The sequence below is a fragment of the Lissotriton helveticus genome, chromosome 1_1 (assembly GCF_964261635.1).
Source record: "Lissotriton helveticus chromosome 1_1, aLisHel1.1, whole genome shotgun sequence".
NCBI lineage: Eukaryota > Metazoa > Chordata > Amphibia > Caudata > Salamandridae > Lissotriton > Lissotriton helveticus.
Window position 1 is genome coordinate 760,631,426 of NC_136057.1, and position 24,767 is coordinate 760,656,192.

General features: G+C 42.4%; 1 protein-coding gene across 1 annotated transcript in view; it reads right to left on the reverse strand.

Moving 5' to 3' along the window:
- CNTN1 (contactin 1) overlaps window positions 1–24,767 on the reverse strand; it is a 664,003-nt gene that overhangs the window by 292,236 nt on the left and 347,000 nt on the right. The window contains exon 16 of the mRNA XM_078674301.1: window positions 9,643–9,792. Within this exon, the coding sequence (XP_078530427.1) occupies window positions 9,643–9,792 (150 nt within the window). The remainder of the gene's footprint in view (window positions 1–9,642; window positions 9,793–24,767) is intronic.

Here is a 24,767-nt window from a genome sequence, read left to right on the forward strand (position 1 = left end):
AACATAGAGATGTGTTTAGTATATTTAGTGCACACAAAGCATGAGGCTTCATGTGGTCATACAACAAGTTAACTCGAAAGCCTCCACATTGTTAACACATTCTTTAATTCAAGATAAAGGTTTTGTAGGCAAAGCTTGAGAAAGAGGGACTCACAGAGAGGGCAGCCTGTATTCCAAATGCTCAACTTCAATTCTGGTCTGCACTTTCCAAGAATGCTGTGCCCGAGGGAGAACTTGAGAAACCACGTAGTCACAGGGCCAATTGCTAGGTAAGCGAAGTGGACCACATACATGGCCTTAAATTGAACATGATTGTGAATGAAAAGCAATGAACATAGGTCAGTAGAGCTGCAACATATTACATGGTATTTGTATAGCACCAACCTAGCCAAAAGGCAGCGGACTGCTGTACATGGTCAAAGCCAAGGATACAGTCAACAAGTGATTTGACAGCTAGCTGGATTGTGTACTGTAATGCATTATGATGTAGTGTTCTTCAAAGAGGTGTATCTTCAACTGTTTTCCAAATTGCAACAGGTTGTGTGTCCCTGATGATATGGTGATGTAGGTCCAGATACTGGGTGAGATGTAGCGCAAAATTCATTTTAATTTGTTGGGGTGCACTATAATCACATACGTAGAACACATCCGCATATAATTCTTTGTCGTTGTAACGTAAGTGTCCGGATTTTGTACAGTAATAACATAAACCGTGATATGTTTAGGCTATTGCATAGAGTACATCAAGAATGAATGTGAAAAATCAAATGTAACCGCAGACAAACCTAACCGAAACACTTGTGTTGTGCAACTGAAAACCATGTATTATTGAATGTGTTTATTAATCGTGTAATTTCATATGTAGGTAGGAATATTAACCGAATGTGCCTTAATTCCTCTGTAATTTCTTAAAGCCCATGCTCCATCTCACTTATGTTAGCTGAATCTTATCGGCCTGAAATAAATTTTTCTGGGAAACTCTTGCATTAGAAATAATAGTTTAAATGTCATGTGCACGTTGGATTTTGCTCTTTCTCACGTTTTTGTTGAGGAGGAAGAAGCTCCCTTGTTAGTTGGAGTAATGTTTTTGTTTTGAAGTTAGACTGGAAAAGAAGAGGCTACACCTCTGAGGCGGAAGCCGGAGGCTTTATTCACTCGTGTTTTTTAAAATTGTAGCTTGTATTTTACTGTGTTTTACTGTGATTTGAAACTTACCTTATCCTCCCCTGAGGTTGACAACGCTTAAAGCCGACCAGGACACCCCACGAGCAGCGGAGTTAGCGCTGCATCGCGGGAGAGACAGTTAAAGGGCCGCCATCGCTGCTTCGCGAGGCCACGCCCATCTCCCTGGCCACGCCCACTCCCCCGCCTATAACTAAAGCGCTGACTGAAAGCGCGGGCGATTATTTCCTACACCTCTGAGGCGGAAGCCGGAGGCTTTATTCACTCGTGTTTTTTAAAATTGTAGCTTGTATTTTACTGTGTTTTACTGTGATTTGAAACTTACCTTATCCTCCCCTGAGGTTGACAACGCTTAAAGCTGACCAGGACACCCTACGAGCAGCGGAGTTAGCGCTGCATCGCGGGAGAGACAGTTAAAGGGCCGCCATCGCTGCTTCGCGAGGCCACGCCCATCTCCCTGGCCACGCCCACTCCCCCGCCTATAACTAAAGCGCTGACTGAAAGCGTGGGCGATTATTTCCTACACCTCTGAGGCGGAAGCCGGAGGCTTTATTCACTCGTGTTTTTTAAAATTGTAGCTTGTATTTTACTGTGTTTTACTGTGATTTGAAACTTACCTTATCCTCCCCTGAGGTTGACAACGCTTAAAGCCGACCAGGACACCCCACGAGCAGCGGAGTTAGCGCTGCATCGCGGGAGAGACAGTTAAAGGGCCGCCATCGCTGCTTCGCGAGGCCACGCCCATCTCCCTGGCCACGCCCACTCCCCCGCCTATAACTAAAGCGCTGACTGAAAGCGCGGGCGATTATTTCCTACACCTCTGAGGCGGAAGCCGGAGGCTTTATTCACTCGTGTTTTTTAAAATTGTAGCTTGTATTTTACTGTGTTTTACTGTGATTTGAAACTTACCTTATCCTCCCCTGAGGTTGACAACGCTTAAAGCCGACCAGGACACCCCACGAGCAGCGGAGTATAGCGCTGCATCGCGGGAGAGACAGTTAAAGGGCCGCCATCGCTGCTTCGCGAGGCCACGCCCATCTCCCTGGCCACGCCCACTCCCCCGCCTATAACTAAAGCGCTGACTGAAAGCGCGGGCGATTATTTCCTACACCTCTGAGGCGAAAGCCGGAGGCTTTATTCACTCGTGTTTTTTAAAATTGTAGCTTGTATTTTACTGTGTTTTACTGTGATTTGAAACTTACCTTATCCTCCCCTGAGGTTGACAACGCTTAAAGCTGACCAGGACACCCCACGAGCAGCGGAGTTAGCGCTGCATCGCGGGAGAGACAGTTAAAGGGCCGCCATCGCTGCTTCGCGAGGCCACGCCCATCTCCCTGGCCACGCCCACCCTCTCCCCAAATGTGCCATCCACGCAAGCGCAGCGGACGAGCGCAGCGGGAGCGCCGTTTGCGCGCCGAAGGCGCGCCTAAGGCAAGCCCGTCTGCGCCCGTCCGCGACCATCCGTGGCCCAGGCCCCGTCCCCCTGGCCAAACCATCTCAGACCAACATGGGATTGTAACATATACAAGGCAGGCACTACTTCAGCTGCGTAGGGGGCTGCCGCCGGAATGCTCTCACAAGCTGCAGGTGGAACAATGGCCCCTGAAATGTGTGGGCTGCGGCCTTAATATCCGCAGAGACCAAGAGACAAGTAAGGAAGGTAAGGAACTATCTGCCTTATTACTGAACTGCCGTTCAATGAAACGGCATAGCCTGAATATCTATGACCTATTGATTGACGACAAACCCGACTTAGTCTTCTTGACTGAGACATGGCTGGATGAACAATCTATCCCTGATATCGTAGAGGCCCTCCCTCCCGGCTTCGACATTCTTCACATCAATAGAGGGGGCCAAAGAGGGGGGGGGATAGCTATTATTCATAAAAGTGACCTACCAGTCTCTCTTGAACCAACTTCCATTAATAAATGTGAAGCAGGACTCTTCTCTATCACGGTCAGCCCCAACTGTACCATTAAGGGCTACCTCATATATCGTCCTCCGGGTGTGGCAACTGCGTTCATTGAAAGCCTCCTGGATGTTCTAACGCAATCTGCCTTACGACATAATAAATTCATGATTGTAGGAGACCTCAACATGCATTTGGAGGATGTCCACTGCAGAGAGGCCATCTCCTTAATCAATGAACTCAGAGCTCTTATGTTTGATTTAGCTGACAATAGAGCCACCCATCAAGCAGGACATGTACTAGACCCAATTTTTACTAACTGGGACGATATTAGTGTCTCTGCTCCGATTAAGATCATATGGTCAGATCATTATCTGATACCATTTCAACTCAGAAAACTGCCCAACAGGGGGCCCTTACAGAAACCTCCCGTTATTAGACGCAGGGACTGGAGGAAATTCAGTCACGATGCCTTCAGTCAAGCCCTAGAACAGGACCCACCTAAGTTTAGCGACAATTTGGTGGAGGCGCACAAGAGGTATGAAGAATGGGTTCAAGGTGCGCTGGACAATGTAGCCCCATGGACTCGCAAACCGATGGCACGGAGCACGAAAGCCGCCCCATGGTTCACCGCTGAGCTACGCGCCGCAAAAACCAAATGTAAAACCTTGGAGCGTAGATGGAGAGTGGATTACGTCCCCTCACTACGCGAAGTCTATAAGAACGCGCTTAGAGTCTACCACAGCCAGATCAGGAAATCTAAAAGAGAGTACTATAACAACAGGATAGGCTGTGCAGCGAATACTTCGAAAGAGCTCTTTATGATCCTGAAGGAACTCTCCGCCCCTCCCGCGAGTTCAGGGGAAGTCCCACCTACGACCGAGTCATGCAATGAGATCGCAGACTTCTTTATAGGGAAGGTAGAAAAGATCTATGCTTCGTTTCAGACTAATTCTGAGGCTACTAACATGCCCGACCCCAACTACGGTAATAAGGTCAGAAAAGAACTTAGGAAATTTGTGGTTCCCCAAACTGAGGAGCTTATCAACATCCTATCAGATATTCACTCGGGCTCTCCCCTAGATGCGGTACCAGCGAGAATTCTTCGGAGTCATCTTCCCCAGGTGGCGAAGCATATAGGCAACATGGCCTCGCTTTCCTTCTATGAATGTCTAGTTCCAGAGAGCTGGAAACTGGCACAAGTCGTCCCAATAAAAAAGAAAGCCCACATAAGCATAGCGCAATTAGACAACCTAAGACCAATCTCCCTTCTCCCCTATTGTGCGAAGGTAGTAGAAAAACTGGCTAATCGACAGCTGGCAAGCTTTATGGAGGAAAACTTGCTCCTGCACACGTCTCAATCGGGTTTCAGAGCTAAACACTCGACTGAGACCGCTCTCCTCCTATCAACAGAATTACTGCGGAGCAAGGCGGATGAAGGTCACACGGCCGCACTGGTCCTATTGGACTTAAGTGCGGCGTTTGATACCGTATCACATCCTGTACTACTGGACCGACTGAGTGAAAAGGGAATAACCGGACCTGCTCATGAGTGGCTGGTATCCTTTCTTAAGAACAGGAGATTTCAAGTGCATTGCCCACCATGCAAATCCAGTGTAAGGTGTCTCAGGCAAGGGGTTCCACAGGGCTCTATTTTGAGCCCTACATTATTCAATCTATACATGGAACCCCTTGCAAAACTGGTGGAGTCATATGGTGTGGCAATAGTCTCCTATGCAGATGATACACAACTGGTGATCAATCTGTCCCGTGATCCAGTTGTGGATGCTGAGAATTTCTCGGCTTGCCTTGTGGCACTTGACGGCTGGATGAAACAGAACTGTCTCCGCCTCAATGGTAACAAGACGGAAGTTCTTATTGTAGGTCCATGTCCTTCCATATGGACCTCTGCCTGGTGGCCCACTGAACTGGGCTCTGTCCCGGCCCCAGTAGACACAGTTAAGAACCTTGGCTTTCTGCTGGACTCTAAGCTAGCCTACACCAATCATGTGGATAAGGTCGCGGGAAAATGCTATGGACTTCTGAAGGTCCTAAGGAAAATCCTGGACCTACTGCCCCCCAGCTCCAGAAAAACTATGGTACACGCCTTGGTCACCTCCCAGTTAGACTATGGGAACTCCCTCCTATGTGGACTTAGTAAAAAGGGCCTAACACAGCTGCAACGAGTCCAGAATGCAGCTGCGAGGCTGGTCCTTAACCTCCCTAGGAGAGCCTCTGGGAAACATGCATTACGCTCCCTTCATTGGCTCCCAATAAAGGAAAGAATCAATTTTAAAATTATGTGCATCACCCACCGCATAGCTCACAAAAAAGCTCCTCCATATCTTCAGGACCTGCTTCCAGTCTATCGCCCTTCACGTCCTTTAAGGTCGATGGGTAGCATGCTATTAGTGGTGCCTCGGATACATAGAGCAAGGATGGGAGGACGTTCATTCAGACACCATGCCAGCAACGACTGGAATAACCTCCCCATCGAAATGAGGATGGAGCCGTCTGAAACCAGGTTCAGACAGAGGCTGAAAACCCATCTTTTCCCCATGATAAACTCAGCATAGTTCACCCGTGTCCTTGTGCTCACCCTCTGTGTGCCAAGCTGAAGAGATGTAGGTAGGGTCGTCAGCGCGGGGACGCACTGTTCTCTGTGCAACCAAGCGCTTAACAAATGTCATAAACTAAACTAACTAAACTAATGTCAATAAGGAGAACTGTTGTATTTTTTAACTGGAGAAGGCTTGAGAATCAAGGTCATGTTGTCGCTGTTCGGGAGCATCGCTTTGCTATGGAAAATTACCTATGAGAATGTGGTCTGATCGGATGGAGTGACCCAAAAGGAAGCGTGGGAAGATACCTGAGATATTGAAATGTTGCAAGTAGGTAGAGAGAGCCCTACTTCTTCTTTGTCTTCGGTGAGAGAGCATCTTAGAAGGAGCTCTTACTCTGCAGCTTCATGCTACCTGACCATTTAAGTGAAGAGACTTCTAAGGAAGACTCCACACGCAGACACCTTGATCTGTCTTCAGATAGACTCATCACAGGCTCCAAAAGAAATAGTCACATCTCCCCTGACCTTCGTGCCTTCCATTGGCTACCTCTCGAAGCCAGAATCCAACTGAAAATTGTCTGCATCACACACAAGGCACTGCACTGTTAAAAACCCCAAGATATCTAGGGGAGAAATTGGTACCATCGAGTTGTAGCAGAACCACTAGGAGTTCTGAAACCTTCTACTGAAACCACAATGATTTTCCAAGAAAAAAGCATACAACCGTACCTTCTCAAGAATGGCCTCAAGCATATGGAACGCCTTGCCTCTAGACACGAGACTGAACCCGTCCACAACATTTTTCAAAAAGTGAAAGCGATTCTTTTGGGCATATTCACTTGAACTATTTTTAACATTCATGTATATATGTGTTAATCTATCTTAGTTACCATTTCTGTATTAATCTAACTCACAGCATGTTTATGCTTATGTCTACCACCTATATTTGCCCTGTTAAGCGCTCTGATACCCGCAAGGATCTTGTTCGCGCTATACAAAACACTCAAAATAAAATAAATATCTTGCCCAAAAGAATGCTTTCGCAGAGATGTGACACTAGTGTAGGGACACATTAATGGGTTCTTTTTATTAACCCTCGATGCAGGAGTACTTAGACTTGTGCTTTCTGATTATCTGCATCCTAATTCTTGAATTAATTGTCTTGTTCGTTTTGCACTGTCTCAACTTTATTTGTAGATTTGGTTTTATCTTGGTTCCAATGTATTTCTACACCCTTGTCTTGAGATGTCTGTATTTTCAGTTATTTTTGGTTTTATAATAAATCATTTAACCTTACTTAGTAGTCTGTGGTTACTATAGATTTAGAGAAACTGCGATTGAATTGATTGACTTTGCTAACGACATTCCTCCCCTCCACTCTTTCATGCTGAGAAAAAGTACCATCAACTTGAGGTTCTAGAATGGATCTAGAATGTACAGGCCTGGCTCCTTCAGGTGCCTAGATGGAAAAGGCTGATTACCCTTTGTTTATTCTTTGTCTCCAGTCAAATGGTGTCTTGGCTGAGAGTGTGTGAGAGCTACCAAAGAAGATGGCCAAGTAATAAATAGATTTGAGTCCTAAATGTGATATCCACAATCACCTGCTGCATCTTAAGGAAGCAGCCTTCTGAAAGACTACAGATCCCCATTTTTAGAGGGAGAGAGAACATTTCCAATTTAAAAATGCAGGTAAGTTTAGGTAAGGGAGTACTCCAAAAGTACTACTACTCATACTCCGAAATGCTTGAGTCAGCCCCTAGGTTATATTCAACAATGCACCTTTCAAAGCTTTTCCTGCAGCATCTTCCTAGTGAAGCATTGAAAGGACGAAGGACGGTGTCGTCTTTGATGAAAATCTACAGTTTTCATATTCTTACCAGGTTCACATTCAACATACTTCAGGTTACCAAGCCTTCAAAGAACAGATCACCTTATTATCTGAAGCTCTATGAATCAGCAGTGTCGATAAAGCTGTTGTTTTGTTGTAGTGTTTATAGTTTAATAAACCACAAACCAGAAATGAAGGAATACGCTTCCCAATCATGATAGATCTTTGAGGCTCTTTAGAGAAGAATGCATGGGACCTTACAAATATATGAATATCACCAGCTATGCATATTTTACTATTTAAAAAACATACTTCATGCATATTACCCCAGCACATTCACAAACAAAACGTTATATTTTTTTGTAGCATAGGCATGTCCGTGTGGCAGTTGATCTTCCTCAGAGAACTACTCCCCATTTCACCTAGAGATGTGGTGCCATTTTGAACTTCAAAGCACTCTTTCACTTGGCATAAGGGAAACTATGTCAGGTGAGGGTCAATTCAGGTCTCACTGTGGCACAGTGCCACACCTAGGATAATAATTCTAGTAACAAAAACGTTTTATAGGGCGCTAAGAAATCCCATCTGTCATTGCCAGGCACTTTAAATCACAAGCAGTGCCATTATCCACTGTATGAGTCAATTGACAGATCTCAGAAGGATAGAAGGGTGAGTCTGCCTTGCCATGAATCAAACTAAAAAAAATATAGAACACGGCTTCCGCCATCGATGCAGTTCATCACACTGGGCCATCAGCAGGAGCATCACACATTTCTTGCACAAGCATTGTGTTGTAGGTAAATGTTGATATAATGTAGATGGTAGCCAGATGAATAATCCAAGTAAGATGTTTATTAGTTGGTTTCAATAAGATAAGTATTAGGTCCCACCAGGAGCTTGATGGATGTTGCTCAGCCCTCACTCACCAACTGACATTCTCCACACACACTAGGCACACACACATTCTATTCACTCTGACATCACGCACACCAACATTCTACGCAGTCATCTCACTCATTCTGGCTGAGCAACCTAAAGGAGATAAATCTAGTTACAACATATCTCCTTTTCTTCACATGAATTAAACAGAATTGCTTGCAATATAAAGCAATTACAATTTTGAAAGATACACATGCAATAAAGCGGACAGTTTATATTAGAAAAGAAAAGAAGAAAAGGTAAAGCAAAGAAGCAATGTAAAAGGATAAACCCTAGAACACATCCCCTTTCCTTGGGAAATTTAGAGAAAAAAAAATAGAAAAAATAAACAACTTTTGACATTAATAAATATATACTATAATAATATACTAACACATCTTAACATCAGAGCTTTCTGAAAAGTTAAACTAACACATCTAAGTAAACAAATATACTAACGCATCTAAAATCCTTGCTTGCTAAACAAGTCATTTAAAATTAATCAAACGCGTTTTACTACCTGTGCCATTTAATATTTAGTCTAACGCGTTTTACTACTCGCACTTTAACAATTATGCTAATGCGTCCTACTAATTGCGCTTTAATAATCAATGCAATGCGTCTTACTAATTGCGCTTTAATAATCAATGTAATGCCATCCTCGTCGCCAAAATGTTGTAGGTAAATGTTGATATAATGTAGATGGTAGCCAGATGAATAATCCAAGTAAGATGTTTATTAGTTGGTTTCAATAAGATAAGTATTAGGTCCCACCAGGAGCTTGATGGATGTTGCTCAGCCCTCACTCACCAACTGACATTCTCCACACACACTAGGCACACACACATTCTATTCACTCTGACATCACGCACACCAACATTCTACGCAGTCATCTCACTCATTCTGGCTGAGCAACCTAATGGAGATAAATCTAGTTACAACACATTGCTCTTTCAGAGGCCATGTCTTTTGCTTGTACTCTGTTAGAGCCCTCTACAGTGTAGGGTTTCAGTACACTCATTAGTGTGACCATCTGCATTCTGTGGCATTGCGCTTTGGAACTGGCTCATCCACCAGTTTTGCACCAGGCACCTAAAAATGTGCACATATCAACACCGTGCATTATGCAATGACAACGTAGCTGCAATATATATTTCAAATTAACCCAGTCACAATGGCAAACTGTAATGACAATATCATATCAAGGAACACACAAATGCGTTTGCTTTTAGTTGTACTTACGAGCACCCTCGGTTTTAATTTTCGACGATGGAATGCTAGGTTCTCCTATGCCAAGCGTGTTTGTGGCTATCACTCGGAACTCATACTCCATCCATGGGATGAGGTCTATCACCTTCGCCTGCTCCTTATGTCCTTCTATGTCCTTTGGGTCTAAAGAAAATGAAACATCAAATGTATTATGAAAAGTGCTGCTATTTCATTGCAGATGTCTTAAGATGTGATTGTGTGGCTTTATGTACTGATCATAAATGCAGAACTGAGGTACAAAGGGAGCTAGCAGGGTTTCTGTAGGTGTGGCAAGCTACAGACATCAAAAAATGGGAACAAATATCACACATTCAGTTCTCAGAGAGGCTGTCAGACATACTCCAAACAAGTGTCAGACATTGATGGGAGGGGAGACAAAGGGATTTAAATTGAACAAAGTGATGCAAGACGTATTTTATGATGGTCAGTAGGGTGGAGATGGCTATTAGATGTGCTGTAGTGGAATATCAGAGGTAGGTGAAAATATATGAATCTTAAAGTGGGATTGGAATGTTGATGGATGTTAAGGAAATGTGGGGCTTGTGACTGAAGAAGATACCACGAGAACTGAGTTAGACTTATGGACATGGACAGTGTTCTAATGTGCATGGTGAGTAAGCCTGATTGATGTCTTTAAGGTGGATGGTAGTGGATAGAGGAAAGGCAACAAGGAGCTGGAAGAGTGTTGATGTTTATGACTTCTACGCAGTAGGTAGAGTAGTTTAGGAGGCCAAAGAACAGTGTGTTGCATCAGCCTACATTAATCAGCACAAAGTATTAAGCGGGTCTTAGCAGAATTGAAGGTGAAATAAGGATGTACTTTGTAGCTCTCTATTGAGTCATATATGGCATATATGGTGTTCAAAGTGATAACATTGAAACATCTTTTGCTTTCATAATGAACACCAAGGTTGTCTAAACCCTAATAGGAAACTAATAAATGAGAGTGTGGTTTTGGATAAGTAAGCACATTGAAAAAGATTATCCGTGTTGTGGTTGATGAGGATTCATTGGTAAATAGTTGTCTAGGAAACAGCTGGTCAACATGGTAGTTTTCTCAAATTTCCTTCAGATGAGGATCTTGAGAAAGATCCTCCTTTTTCTTCAACAACACTTACAAACCTTGGTGGTCAGTGTGGGAATCTTCTCCAGGCTTGACAATGCCAATGCCTGCTGCCTGAAATTCCTGGAGAGGGTTGTACGACATTACAAAGCATGCTTTTACCACACATTGTTTTATTTTGATAAACACATTTTTATTGATTTTAATGATTTGACAAAAGAAACCAGCAAGTCATCACGACACCATGAAAGTCCGGGAGTACATACATTATGTGTGACCCAGTTTACAGACACGAATATATGCAAAGTAACATGAATTTGGACATGCCCTTTGAGACTAAACCATACTCCCCAATCACTTCCCCCAGACCCTATGATATTTCTTGCGACACCCTTGTGCCTCATACATGATTTTTTCTTGCGTGGCACACCAATCCACCCCAGTCGGCCAGCGTCCCACACTCGGTGAGTCGGGGCATTTCCAGGAGGCCGCTATGTCCCTTTTGGCTACCACCATTGCGGTAGTGAAAAACAACTTCTCGTTCCTAGACCCATCCAACCCGTCAGTAATTCCCAGGATAGTGTGCTTTGTATTATGGGGAACCTCTCACCCCAATATCTCAGTGAGTTCCTCCTCAATATTCCCCCAGAACCGCATCAAGTAGGGGCATGCCCACAACTTGTGGAGAAAATCAGCTGGATCTTGACCACACCTAGTACAAGCGGTGGTCGGGCTAATCCCTATCAGTGAAGGCGCACCGGGGTGAGGTGGGCTGCATGTAAATAGTAGAGCTTACCAAACGTAGCCTGGCGGAGGCGGTTACCGTGCTAGGGGCCATAAGGGCATCGCGCCAATCCTCCTCCTCCAGGGTACCCACCCATTCCTCCCATTGAGCTCGCATTCGATCCAGGGAAGTAGGGGTATTATTGATTAGTGTGCTGTACATGCGGGAGATGCCACCCTTCTCCAGGTCCCCCAACATGATCTGTGCCTCAGGCGGGCTATGGTCAGGAAGCTGTGTACCTGTTGTGAGGTGCCACAGGGGTGTACACTGGGTCAGTGTGTGTGTCCACTTGGTGTGTCGCAGTACGGCCCGCCAGGCCAGTAACGCAGAGCACATTACCTCTGATAAGTGGGATGGGATTGCAGCCCCATACAGCATTGACTGAACCTTGGTTAGGCTCAATTCCCCCAGCTCAAGCTTGTAAGCATGGTCAGACCATCCCCCATTGAACCAGTCATGTATAGAGAGTAGACGAGTGGCAAGGTAGTACAGATATATGTGAGTTATCCCCAGGCCCCCGTCAAACGAGGTGATCCTAAAGACATTCAGCGCCAGTCGAGCCCTACCTTTCCCCCCAAAGTTCCTTGTTGGCCATGCTATCCAATTCGTGAAACTAGTTCCTGGGGAAGCATAGGGGGGTATTTTGAAGAATGTAGAGGAACCGAGGGAGAACCATCATTTTAAAGAGGAGGACCCTCCCCATGGGGTTCAGGGGCAGTGTTTGCCACTTCTAGAGGTCCGCCCTAGCCTGTCTCACCAGGGGAGTACCGTTGAGGGCTCAGCTAAACTCAGGGAGTAGAGTCATCCATATCCCCAGGTATTTGAATGATTGACGGCGAAATGGTAGGGTGGACTGCCAATCGAAGCATTCTCGGGACAGGTGGAGGGGAACTAGGACCGATTTGTCGGGGTTCGGCTGGAGGCCAGAAGCCCATTCGAAGGAATGCAGGATGTGGAGACAATGGGGGCCTGACCAGGCAGTATCTGCTAAATAGATGAGAGCATCATCCGCAGAAAGGGCAATTTCGTCAGTTTCAGTGTTGGGCCAATTCCATCCCCGCATGCGCTTGCACGATCGTATCAAGGATGCCAAAGGCTTAATCACCAGAGCGAAGAGCAGGGGGGAAAGAGGCAAACTCTGCCTCGTTCCCCTTGAGACCGAGAAGGGCTCCGACAGAACCCCATTCACCAGGACACAAGCCCATGGATGGGCGTAAAGAACCCTGACCATTTCGTTGACGACGTCCTTCAAAAATCCCCAGTCCACCGAATCAAAAGCCTTCTCGAAGTCTACAAGAAGAATCACTACCACTCATTTTTTACAATGCATGCCTTTACCATGCATGCCTTTACAAAGCAGGTAAGCATAATTAAGGTAAGTGAAATAACTATAAATTCATTATATATATATTTATATATATATATCCACACAACACCGTTTTTTCTCTGGATGCTTCCAACAAACGGATTCGGACCACGTTGATCGGTGCAATTAATCTTTATTAGTGCAACGCGTTTCAGCACTCACAGGAGCCTTGATCACATGACATTTGTTCTGCATTATCATTGGTAATTTAAAGTGACTGGTGCAGGCGTGGTTGACACCACGTGTGCAAAATACGCAATAGAAAGAGAAAGGATTGCAATTGCTGTTCTTTCGGTAATGGGGCACATTCTTTCGTAAAATTACCTTGCAAATCATTATTGATATCTGTTCAATTTCCATTTATGTTCTCGTTGTGATATTTGGTAAAATACAATTATCATACATGATTGCAAAACCTCAACTTTTTATCTGTTGGTTAACATGTATGCATGTCCAGTGCAAAAAACTGCTACAGTGCTAAAGTGCATATGTGAATATCACATATTACCCAAAGTGCTTTGTATTGTGGCATTTGACACAGATACCATTTACAATACAGTGGATTCAATTACAAATACTTTTGATCAGATTGAGACTGCAGATTGTCCCCCTGTGTTCCCCTGGTACTGAAGCTCCAGTATCCTACGCAGAAATGAAATACCATTGTATGTATTTCCTATATTCTACTGGCTCATGCTACTGATTAGCTATGTCTGCGCCTGGGCTGGGATACAATAGTTTTCATTCTGTCTGGATGCTTATGCCGGTTTCAACACCAAATTGAGAATTTGATTCCCTAACTTAAATGGTTAGGAGGGTTTATAGATGCAAAATACATACAGTTTGTATATGCAAGCTAATGTGCAAAAATATGTGCAAACTTTCTGCATGTAATCCGTGCAAAATTGCCTCAGTGTCTCCAATAGATTACTGACAAATATCAATGTATACGTATGTTAAATATTATTGATATACATATCTAAAATCGGAGTAAAATACTAGATTTAAAGAAAGATAACATGTCAATAGATATTGAATAAAACTTTGCTAAAAACCCATAAAAATGGTCATTTGACATGGAATACCATTATGTGTATATTACTTCAAGGATCAGAGACATGTAAAAAGGTCCTCAGTTACATTCAGCCCAGCCGGTTGTTTGGAATTCAGCTCTAATATAGAAATTGTTTCCAATTGACACAATCTTTATTCCCTATTTCCGCCTCTTCTGCTAGGTGGTACAGAGTCTATCAAGTAATTACTTAACATTTGGATTTGTGTTGGCTTTTAAAATGGCGTGCCACAGGTAGGTATTGTCTTGATTATGAATCGCCGTATGTGTTGTAAAATAATTTTATGCGCCTGTAATTTGGTACTACCTACTGTGGGTTACATGGGCAGATTAAAACGTATACTGCCTATTCAGTCTTACATGTCAGAAGTTTATGTACGATGTCCTGTTTTCCCCCTGTTGGCACGCCTATAGGATTTACACTTAAAAAGACCTTTATGCGTCTGCAACCAGTGGTAATCTCAATGACCTCGGAACTTGTTTTAACCAACTCATCCCACATAGATAGACCCCTACTGTATGTAATGGAGGGGCTGGTCGGTCGACTCTACCCAAAGACAGGATCACTTAACACCATGGGCCAATTGCGTACAATGATCGATTGGCACTGTTTGTGTTGTTGACTGTATTGTATGATAATTTTAAATTCTTCCACACTCCCCAACTTGCTGTTTCCCGGCTGTTGGGCAGATTTGTCAAGACTAGAGTGTTTGGCTGCTAGTAGCTCATATCTCTCATGGTGCATGGATTTTTAAAATGGCACTGTCTATAACCTTTCTGGAGTATCCTCTATCTAGGAACCTCACCCTACTGGCTACCTGGGCTTTCCTTAAGTCATTATCATTACTGTGGCTACGCTGCAAATGTAGCATTTCCCCATAGGGGAAACTATTTACCAGATGCCTTGCATGGGAACTACCTGCATGTAATGTGGAATTTCCCGTGGTTTCCTTGCGGTACAGCTTGGTTTAAATCTTACTTTTGGCTATATATACTTTGGTATCTAAAAAGCTTACTTTTGTTGCACTGATGTTAGCTGTGAAATGTAGATTTAACTCATTGGTGTTTATAGCTTTCACGAAATCATTGGCTTCATTGACATTATCATCCCATATCACAAATAGGTCATCGATCGATAAATCGTAACCAAATTTTGATCTTCTTTGTCATGACCTGCCTGTGTTGAGTCATGAGGACCAGCTCCTCCCACCAGCCCATATGCAAACATGCATAGCTGGGAGAGCAGCTGGCCCCCATCACCACACCTCTGGTCTGTTTATACAACAAGTTATTGAACATAAATATATTGTTCATTAAGCAGAATTCCACCAACTCAGTTAGCATCTTGTTCTGATTTGCTGTATTTTCCACTTTCGTCTCCAGATAAAATCTTAATGCTTTCAAGCCATCTAAATGTCTGATGCTGGTGTAAAGCGAGCTCACATCCAGTGCTATGAACAGATATTCTTGTTTCCAATTAAAATCCTTAAGTTTCCTTAAAAAGTCACTGGTGCCGTACACATACTATGGCAAAGCTTTCACTAAATCTTGGACAAAGAAATCCACATATTGTGATGTGTGCTCAAGTAGAATGTTCCTGGCTGATATTATTGGTCTGCCAGGCGGCTTCTGTGGATCTTTATGGACTTTAAGAAGGAAATATATAAAGGGTACCACTGGGTGATATTTTTTCAAGAATGTGTACTCCTGAGCAGTCATCAAGTTGTTATTTTTCCATGTTATTAATTTGGTATAAAAAGTTGTATACATTATTTTTTATTCAGCAACACTACTTTTGGTATAACACATGCTGCCCTTTAGTTGTATGTAAGCCTCCTTGGTGCAATCATCTTTGGACATGAGGACAATATTCTCACCCTTTTCCGAATTGCGGATAACAATGTTGTTTTTTTCTTTCAGTCTTTTCATGAGTTGTTCATATTCGTGATTGTGTTTGTTATATTGCAATCGGTCGTTTCTAGTTGTTGTGTTGAGTTGTTTCATCTGTTCCACTACACTTTTATGAAAGATATCTAAGGAATCACGAGTCATGATAGGATTGAACATAGACTTCACTTTAAAGAGGGTTCCTTGGCCAAGGTTCAATTTTTCTCTTTTGTTGAGTTGGCCAGATTGATTGAATACAGTCATAAGTACATTGGACTCATCATTTGCATCATTAGAGACCGTTTTGTTATTTTCCCATAGTTCCTGCATTTCTTCAAAGAAAGAGGCATCTAACTGTACTGGGTTAGTTCTCACATCAGTTATTGTTATTTCCATTTCATTGTCCTTTGCCTGATTCTCACCTCTCTTGTTTAGAGCATGGAACTTTTTGAGTTTTAACTTCTTTTTGAAGACGTCCAATCTGATTTTGGAATAATTGACATTTCTCACGGGGCAGTATGAGAGGCCCAAGCTCAAAATTCTTTTGTCCGTGTCACTAAGTACTACGTTTGATAGGTTAATGATTGTTCTATTGTTGCTCATGGCTTCCATTATTTGCCTCTCCTCCAACCTCCCCGTTTCCTTTGATTTTGTCCTATTTCTGTTGACCTTCCTTCTTTGTCCGTGTTTGTGGTTTTTGCTTGTCCGTAATTGTTTTTTTGTGCTCTCGGACGGAGGGTTTGCCTCCTGTCATTGCATAAAAAATCTAACTCCTCTTCCAAAGTATGTTTTTGTCTTGGCTGGCTCTTCCGTGCATCAAGTTCTGAATCACTGTCAGGTGCAGAACTAAGGTCTGATTGTGAGGTGCTTGAGGCAGGTTCTCCAGTTCTTGATATATCTTCACTTAGTTCTCTTGTTTTGCTGTTCTTCATCAAACTCATATTTACATTTTTTTTTTACATTATTTTGGGGAGAGACCCCCCACACTTTAAAAAATCTATGTATTTTTAAAAATTAAACTACATTTTATTTTTACTAAATACCCTTACAACCTTATTACTCTACCCCCAAACCTTATTCCCCACCAACCCCTAAACCCTGAAAAATACCTTTGCCACCCTATGCTCCAACCCACGTCTAAACCCTAAAATACCCCTACCACCCTATACCCCTACCCACTCCTACACCCTAAAATAAACTTACAAACCAATACCTTTACCCACCCCTACACCCTAAAAATACCCTTATCTCACAAAACCCTTAGCCACCCCTAAACCATTCAACACCCCTACAACCCAATACCTTTACCCACCCTTTTTCACCCTTAAACCCTAAAAATACCCTTATCACTGTATGACCCTACCCACCCCTAAACCCTAAAATACTCTTATCACCCAATACCTGAAACCACCTCTAAACGCTAAAGACACCCTTACAGCTCAATACCTTTACCCACCCCATAACCCTAAAAATACCTTTACCACCCGATGCCACTACCAACCTCTAAACCCTAAAATACCCTTGCCACCCTATACCCCAACTCACCTCTAAACCCATAAATGTGCCTTACCACTCGATGCCTTATCAACCCCTAGACCCTAAACACACTCTTAAAACCCAATTCTATTACCCACCCCTAAACCCTTAAACAGCCCTTATCATCCTATGCCCGTACCCACAGGCGCATTGTAGCTAGGATGAGATTTCACATTTTTGGAATTTGGAATTTGGAAGAGGATTTGTAGAGCGCATAGCTACCCTTGGGCATCCCAGCGCTAGGAGGACCAAGATTCTTCCGAGAGGGGTCGATGCAGGAAGGTGTTTAGGGAAAGAGCCAGGTTTTTAATTTTTTCCGGAATGATAGTAAGTTCTGTTCACTCCTCATGGGTAGTGGGAGGGAGTTCCACAGTTTAGGCGCGTTGTAGGCGAACCTGCGGCCGCCCGATCTAGCCTTTTTTATTCTCGGGATGGAGGCCAGTGCAAGTGACTCAGATCTTAAGTGGCTCCCCCCTTTAAATTTCATTTGTGGCCCCGGGGAGGTGGTGGAACAGATCTACACCATGCTCTTTTGTGCACCAAGAGCTACCTAGTTACCTTTCTGCAAAATTTGGTGTAATTCTGTCCAGCAGTTCAGCCTATAGTCATATCTAAAGTCTCTATAGGAATTAACGTGGAAAACACACTTTTTTTTACCCTCCCATTTTCTTGGGTCCCACTTGGCGGACCACTCTGAAACATTCCATGCACAAATAGAATCAGCGACGCACTCTTTTGGGAAAATTTCATGAAGATTCATCAAATGGTGCCAAAGGCAAGTCAAAAACACTTATCCTACACACACACACACACACACACACACGTGGTAAAGAGATGCGTGTTAAAACTTTGCAATGTAAAGGCTGCGTGGTGAAGGCACTGCGTGATTACAACATTGTTGTAAATGAAATTTCCCCTAGAGAGTTAGAGAGTATTGTGCTTCAATCTGTCAATATAAAACCAAAAGAATACTTATTATTGTCTTTTACGAAAAACTCATGGTACGTGTTCTTAAGGCACATGTTCCTTAGGCTTCGACTAACTCCTGAAGGTTAGACACGGATGTCAATCATATAAACTGGTGTCAGGAAAATGCACTCTTTGTGGCAGTTGGAAGGAAAGTCTATCCAACATGTTGTGCCTGTGCTTCCGTCAACTAAACAGAAAATGCTTGTTGCTAAACCCTTACTTTCATTCTGCCAGGATATGCACTCCTAATAAATGGTTAATGCATGTCTGAACAACCCATGCCCCCAACTGGCGAGAGTTGTGAAATAATTGCCCAATGGCTGAACATTATAAATGTGTGATACTTTTTATGGATGTATGACATTACAACGCATGCTTTTACCACGCATGCCTTTACAACACAGTTTTTACAACGCATGCCTTTACAACGCATAGCGCTTAGGGGTGCTGGATAGTGAATAGTTTAATTTACTATTCCAACTCCAGTCCCCGTGGAGAGTAGGGAAGGTGTTGGATAGTAAATTAAATCTATTCCCTATCCTAGAGCGCCCCCCAGTGCTATGCGTTGTAATGACATGCGTTGTAATAGTTGCGTCGTAAAGGCACTGCGTGGTAAAAGTTGCGTTGTAAAGGATGTTTCCCACTTTTTATTTGTCTCAATTAAAGCCTATTTAGTCTAAATACAATCAAATTAATTGTTACATTTTAGCAAATCATATTTTAAGTGAAGAATTAGCGACATTTTTAGACTCTGTGTGGAAATGTACACCAGTATCCAAACTTTTGAAATGGCGAATTTGTAATGGTTTTAATAAATTATACAATACACAACATGTTCTATTCTATTCTCCAAGACAGTACTATGCAGCAGTTTCAGAGAGTTCACAACATGGCAATGAGATTTGTTTTCAAGTTTGACCGCAAATCTAAAAGCTGGTGTTCACTTAATTAGTTCTCTTTTGTGCAGTAAATTAAATATAAAACTTTGGGTCTGGCTCAATGAGCTCATAGTTTCATTCTGGATGACTACAAGCATTCTCCTGAAATATTACAGCTATCCCATCTTGCTTCCTTCATTCTGATTTTACTTTACTATATTCTGACTCCATGGGAGATGAGCCTTCTCTGTCTGTGAATGCAACTGGCTAGTTATGTCAATTTTACCAAGGCTTTGAAATGCCATTTATTGTGTTAATGGGTGCAATTTGTGACTCTCTTTTTCTTAATTCCAATGGTTGGCCTAGCACCAAGAGGTCCCAGGGCATGTGTTGTGTTTACAAATACCCTTGCTCATTCACTCATACAGGATTAAGTCACATGTGACAAGCCAGTAATGGATGACCAAAAAGGTCATGTGTCACACACACCTTAATAGCCTGATTGAGGGAGGGGTGGAAGAAAAGATCTTACAGCCTTATTCATCAACGGCCCGTTTTGCGAGCCCCTAATAGCGATTCATAGCGAATTGCTATTAAGGACTTGCAAAACGGGATTCATGTAGGAATTGCTAAATAAATAGCGATTCCTACACATTCCTTATTTGCGAGTAGCAAATTGCTCATCGCAAATAAGGAATAACTCCCCATTCATTCCTATGGGCCAAAAGGCCCATAGGAATGAATGGGGAGTATTACTTATTTGCGATTAGCAAATAGCTAATCGCAAATAAGATAGCGATTTAAAGGGTGCCAGGGGTGTCCAAATGACACCCTGTAGCACCCCTTAAATGCAAATTGAAACAGGTGTTGCGCACACACATGTCCAAAGGACATGTGTGTGTGCAACATGCAACTTAGAAAAATGCTTTTAAAAGCATTTTTCTAAGTTTTTGCTATTTACCGAGAGGTCTGACCTCTCGGTAAATAGCGGCCCAAAATAGCATTTTTGCAATTTTAAAATGCTTCATGAATTGCATTTAAGGAATCTCAAATAGAGATTCCTTAAATTCAATTCTTCGCAAATGTGCGAATTCTTAAATAGCGAATTTTGCATTTGGGATGATGAATCCCAAATGCAAAAATTGCACTCGCAAAAGGCAAGATTCTGAGAATCTTGCCCTTTGCGAGTGCAATTTAGCTTGATGAATCAGGCGGTTAGTGTTTTCAATAAGGCTATGGTGGCAGAAGCTGAACAGCAAGGTGAAGGCATGATGTATGCTTGGAAAAGAGGACATGGACACAGTGTTGGGGACATTTCTTACACTTAAGTGGGCATTCAGCATCAAGGCAACTGGAACATTGTTTTGAAAGATACATTATGGTCTATAAGCATGTAATGACAGTAATGATCAAGCCTGACAAATTTAAGAATAGTACATGTGCTCAATAAAAGGTTTTAATGAAAGTGTGAGATTATTACCTCTGCTGAGTTCCTTCATGAAAACCCAGCTTCAAGGATTACTCAGATTGATGCTTTTGATTCAGGCAGTTTAAGCCCAATCTAAGATGGCTTTATAGTAAGATTGCATGGAATCCCTAAGCAAATGGCTTTTGTTTTGGAATGAGAATATTACCTTTGAGGAAAACCAAGTAGATGGTAGACAGTTGTAACAGGACGAACAAGAGAAACAGAAACAGATATGTGAAGGGGAAACAGTTATTAAAGATTGTCAGTGCAGAGTATTTTATGAGTCAAAGAGTATTGGCAGTGGTGTGTGTTGCCAGGACAAATGCAAGCTCGGAGGAGAGTGGGTTTGGCTAGATTAGCACAGGGGTATGGGTGGAGAGGAAGAGTTTTCATGTGGTGAGTAGGTCAGGGAATTTTGCCTTTCATCGGATAAGGCATGAAAATGTCTGCTCAGTTAAAAAATGGTGTTGATGTTCCAGGTGTGTAAATAAGTCCACATAACTACATGGGTGTTGAGATGGTAGAATTTATTGTAGGTTGTTGTAAGGTATAGTCTTTCTTCCTTTTCTATTGTGTTCATGATATCATTCTGATGTAATGACATTCCGTATGTTAATACATTCCACTTCTTACATCCTCGAGGAGACTGTATCTTCAAACATAAATATGTTTGGAGATGTGTCTCTCGAGGATATCCTTACAGTTTAAACTACAGCTGTTAATTAATTCATAGGACTGTTGGTATCTGGAAGAGCCGGTTGCACTCCCGTGTTGATGCTGGAATAAAACTTAAATTGGATTTCACCCGAACCTGTTTATTCTCATTTTGATGTAACCACCTCTACATTACAGTTGTATCCATGGAATTTTTGCTTATGATAATTAGGATGTTGGGATATAGGTTAGGAAACGTCGTAGAGATGTAGCACAATTAAGTAAAGGAAAGAGGACCCTTGCTTACTATTTCTCTTTAAAGATACAGAATTAAGCTATAGGTGTTGGGGCACTGATAGTCATGTATGTGACAGGAAAAATTGTTCAAGAAAAGGTGTAGAATAGTGAGTGGATACTACTCATCTAGTTAGAAGGGCACCAGTAATGTCAAAGTCAGAGTCATGAGTTTGAATATGCAGATTGAAATTGCCAAAGTAAAGAAGGGGAAATCAACTGGTGTCCAGTACTCTATTGAATTTCACAACGTCCACACAAACTGAACCGGGATGCAGCAGAAGAATAACACGTGCAAATAGTGTAGTCATCCTTTCTGTCATACGGGAATCAATGTAATCTTATTTTAACAGGAAACTCCCATTCTCACATGCAGACATACATACATATACAATACTTTAAAATGCACAGCACTTTGTGTTTGAGCCATCCATACTGCAATAAAAAAAGTTTACTTTATAGCACTGTACTACACCTTGTAGCCAACAGCCTGATTCATGAAGCCGAATTGCGCTCGCAAAGGGCCAGATTCTGAGAATCTGGCCCATTGCGAGCGCAATTTTTGCATTTGGGATTCATCATCCCAAATGCAAAATTCGGTAATTGCTAATTCGCTAAATTGCGAGGAATTACATATAAGGAATCTCTATTTGAGATTCCTTAAATGCAACTCATCAACCATTTTTAAATTGCTAATTCGCAATTTCGGGCCGCTATCTACCGAGAGGTCAGACCTCTCGGTAAATAGCAAAAACTTAGAAAATGCTTTTAAAAGCATTTTTCTAAGTTGCATGTTGCACACACACATGTCCTTTGGACATGTGTGTGCGCAACACCAGTTTCAATTTGCATTTAAGGGGTGCTACAGGGTGTCCTTTGGACACCCCTGGCACCCTTTAAATCGCTATCTTATTTGCGAGTAGCAAATTGCTAATCGCAAATAAGGAATACTCCCCATTCATTCCTATGGGCCTTTTGGCCCATAGGAATGAATGGGGAGGTATTCCTTATTTGCGATTAGCAATTTTAGCAAATTGCTAATCGCAAATAAGGAATACTCCCCATTCATTCCTATGGGCCTTTTGGCCCATAGGAATGAATGGGGAGGTATTCCTTATTTGCGATTAGCAATTTGCTACTCGCAAATAAGGAATGTGTAGGAATTGCTATTTATTTAGCAATTCCTACATGAATACCGTTTTGCGAGTCCTTAATAGCGATTCGCTATGAATCGCTATTAGGGGCTCGCAAAACGGCCCGTTGATGAATAAGGCTGTAAGTTTGCACCATTGTCAACACCGAAACAAAACTAAATAAATAACAAACAAAACAATGTAACACTGGTGGGTTCTAAGTAGGGTAAAAGGACCTGACTCAGATTTTTTAACCTATTTCAGAGGTACGTTTTTCTGTCTGGTGTCATTTTTACGAGGATATTCCCATTGTTTTACGACAGAAATTTTGAGTTTTCCTATGAGTGTGTTAAATATAACATTGAAAACCATGAAGTCTGGAAACGTACCTTTTTGGCAAAGGTGGGAGAGATTTCCAGCCTTCGCCCAAAGCAAAAGAAAAATTCAAAGAATGCATTTGGTGCCTGGCTACATTTGCACATTATAGGATTTCCTGTAGATAGTTGTCCCACCAAGGAATCCCAGGGATTCTTGCATCGAGGAACCATTAAGTACTGTGTGGTCAAAAGGTTTCCTGAGTCTTTAAATATATTATATGAAACTGTATTGCCTTTTAAATTTATTAAAGATTGCATATATAAGCTTTCACATTGTATATTCCTGAGGCTGTGAGAACCAAAGACCATCGCTCCTTTTGGAATTTGGTGACAACTGGAAGCAAGGAGGGGTCTGGCGCCATTGATAGTAATATTGCAGCCAGCGATTGGGTGAAGCATTTTTCCATTCTTTACTCTGATAATGGGAACAGGGTTCCCTCTACACCCAGTGCTGAAGCATGCGGGGCTCTAGGAATGGCCTGTAATGACAGTAGGGAAAAGCACACAAGCTCTATAGCTGGTCCTTTATTTGCTACTGTTTTCTCACAATGCTGTGACGCCCTTGAGATTACAGCACCAGAAGTACTAAAGGATATAGGAGGGATTGTCTCAAATAAAGCCCCATGGCTCTATAACATTCCTGGTGATGAACCAAGTATTTGGAGTGCTTATTTTTCAGTAATATTTTCTGCTGTTATGAAAGGGGCTACAACTCCCCCCACGTGGGTAGAGGCCGAAATTAGACCGATTCATAAAAAAAGCACCTGAGATTCCCCACCTGCTTTATCGACAGTGCACAGAAACATTTCAGCAAAGTATTTCTATGTAGACTGCAGGAATGGTTGGCCTCTAACAATGTACTAACCCCTTTGCAGGCAGGATTTAGGGGGTCTGTTAGCACTTTGGGCCAGGTGTTTTGACTCCAAATGCTGTATTGGAAAGTTATTAACCTGGGAAAAGGTTGATTATACATTGTCTTTGTGGACTTGTGCTCGGCTTTTGATGTAGTTACAAGAAAAATCCTGTGGAAGGTCCTTGCCAAGATAGGGGTTCCAGCCTATCTGCTTGACATCTTACTAAGGCTGCACACAGAAAATTACCCACAAGTAAAATGTGGTAGTGCAGGTGAACTAACAGAACATTTCCCGGTCAACAGAGGGGTTAGCCGGGTTGTGTTCTGGCCCTCACACTTGTTTCATTGTTTATCAATGGTCTTGTTGATTATCTTGAGGGGTGTGATAATGATTAAGGGTCCCTTTTTTTACGTTTTTACAGACTTTTACAGATAAATACGGACAGAAAACCATTTATTTTCTTGTCTGAATTTATGTTTAAATATGGGTAAATATGGATATTGGGTTGCTTTTTGAGTGATTCTAAATATTCTCCACCATGACTGCCAGGCCAACAGCTGTCTTGATTGATACATATAAGGGGGTTAAAAAAGAAAGGAATTTTAGTAAAGAGGCTTAAACAACAGCAGACATGCTCAAGGTTGATACTGAAATTTGCATATTTTCATATAAGTGCATGGATTTTCTGCAGGGGTTCATATCACTGAAACCTGTCAAGTATTCAAGAATCAGTGCATATTTATTGGTTAAGTAAATGTGGAAA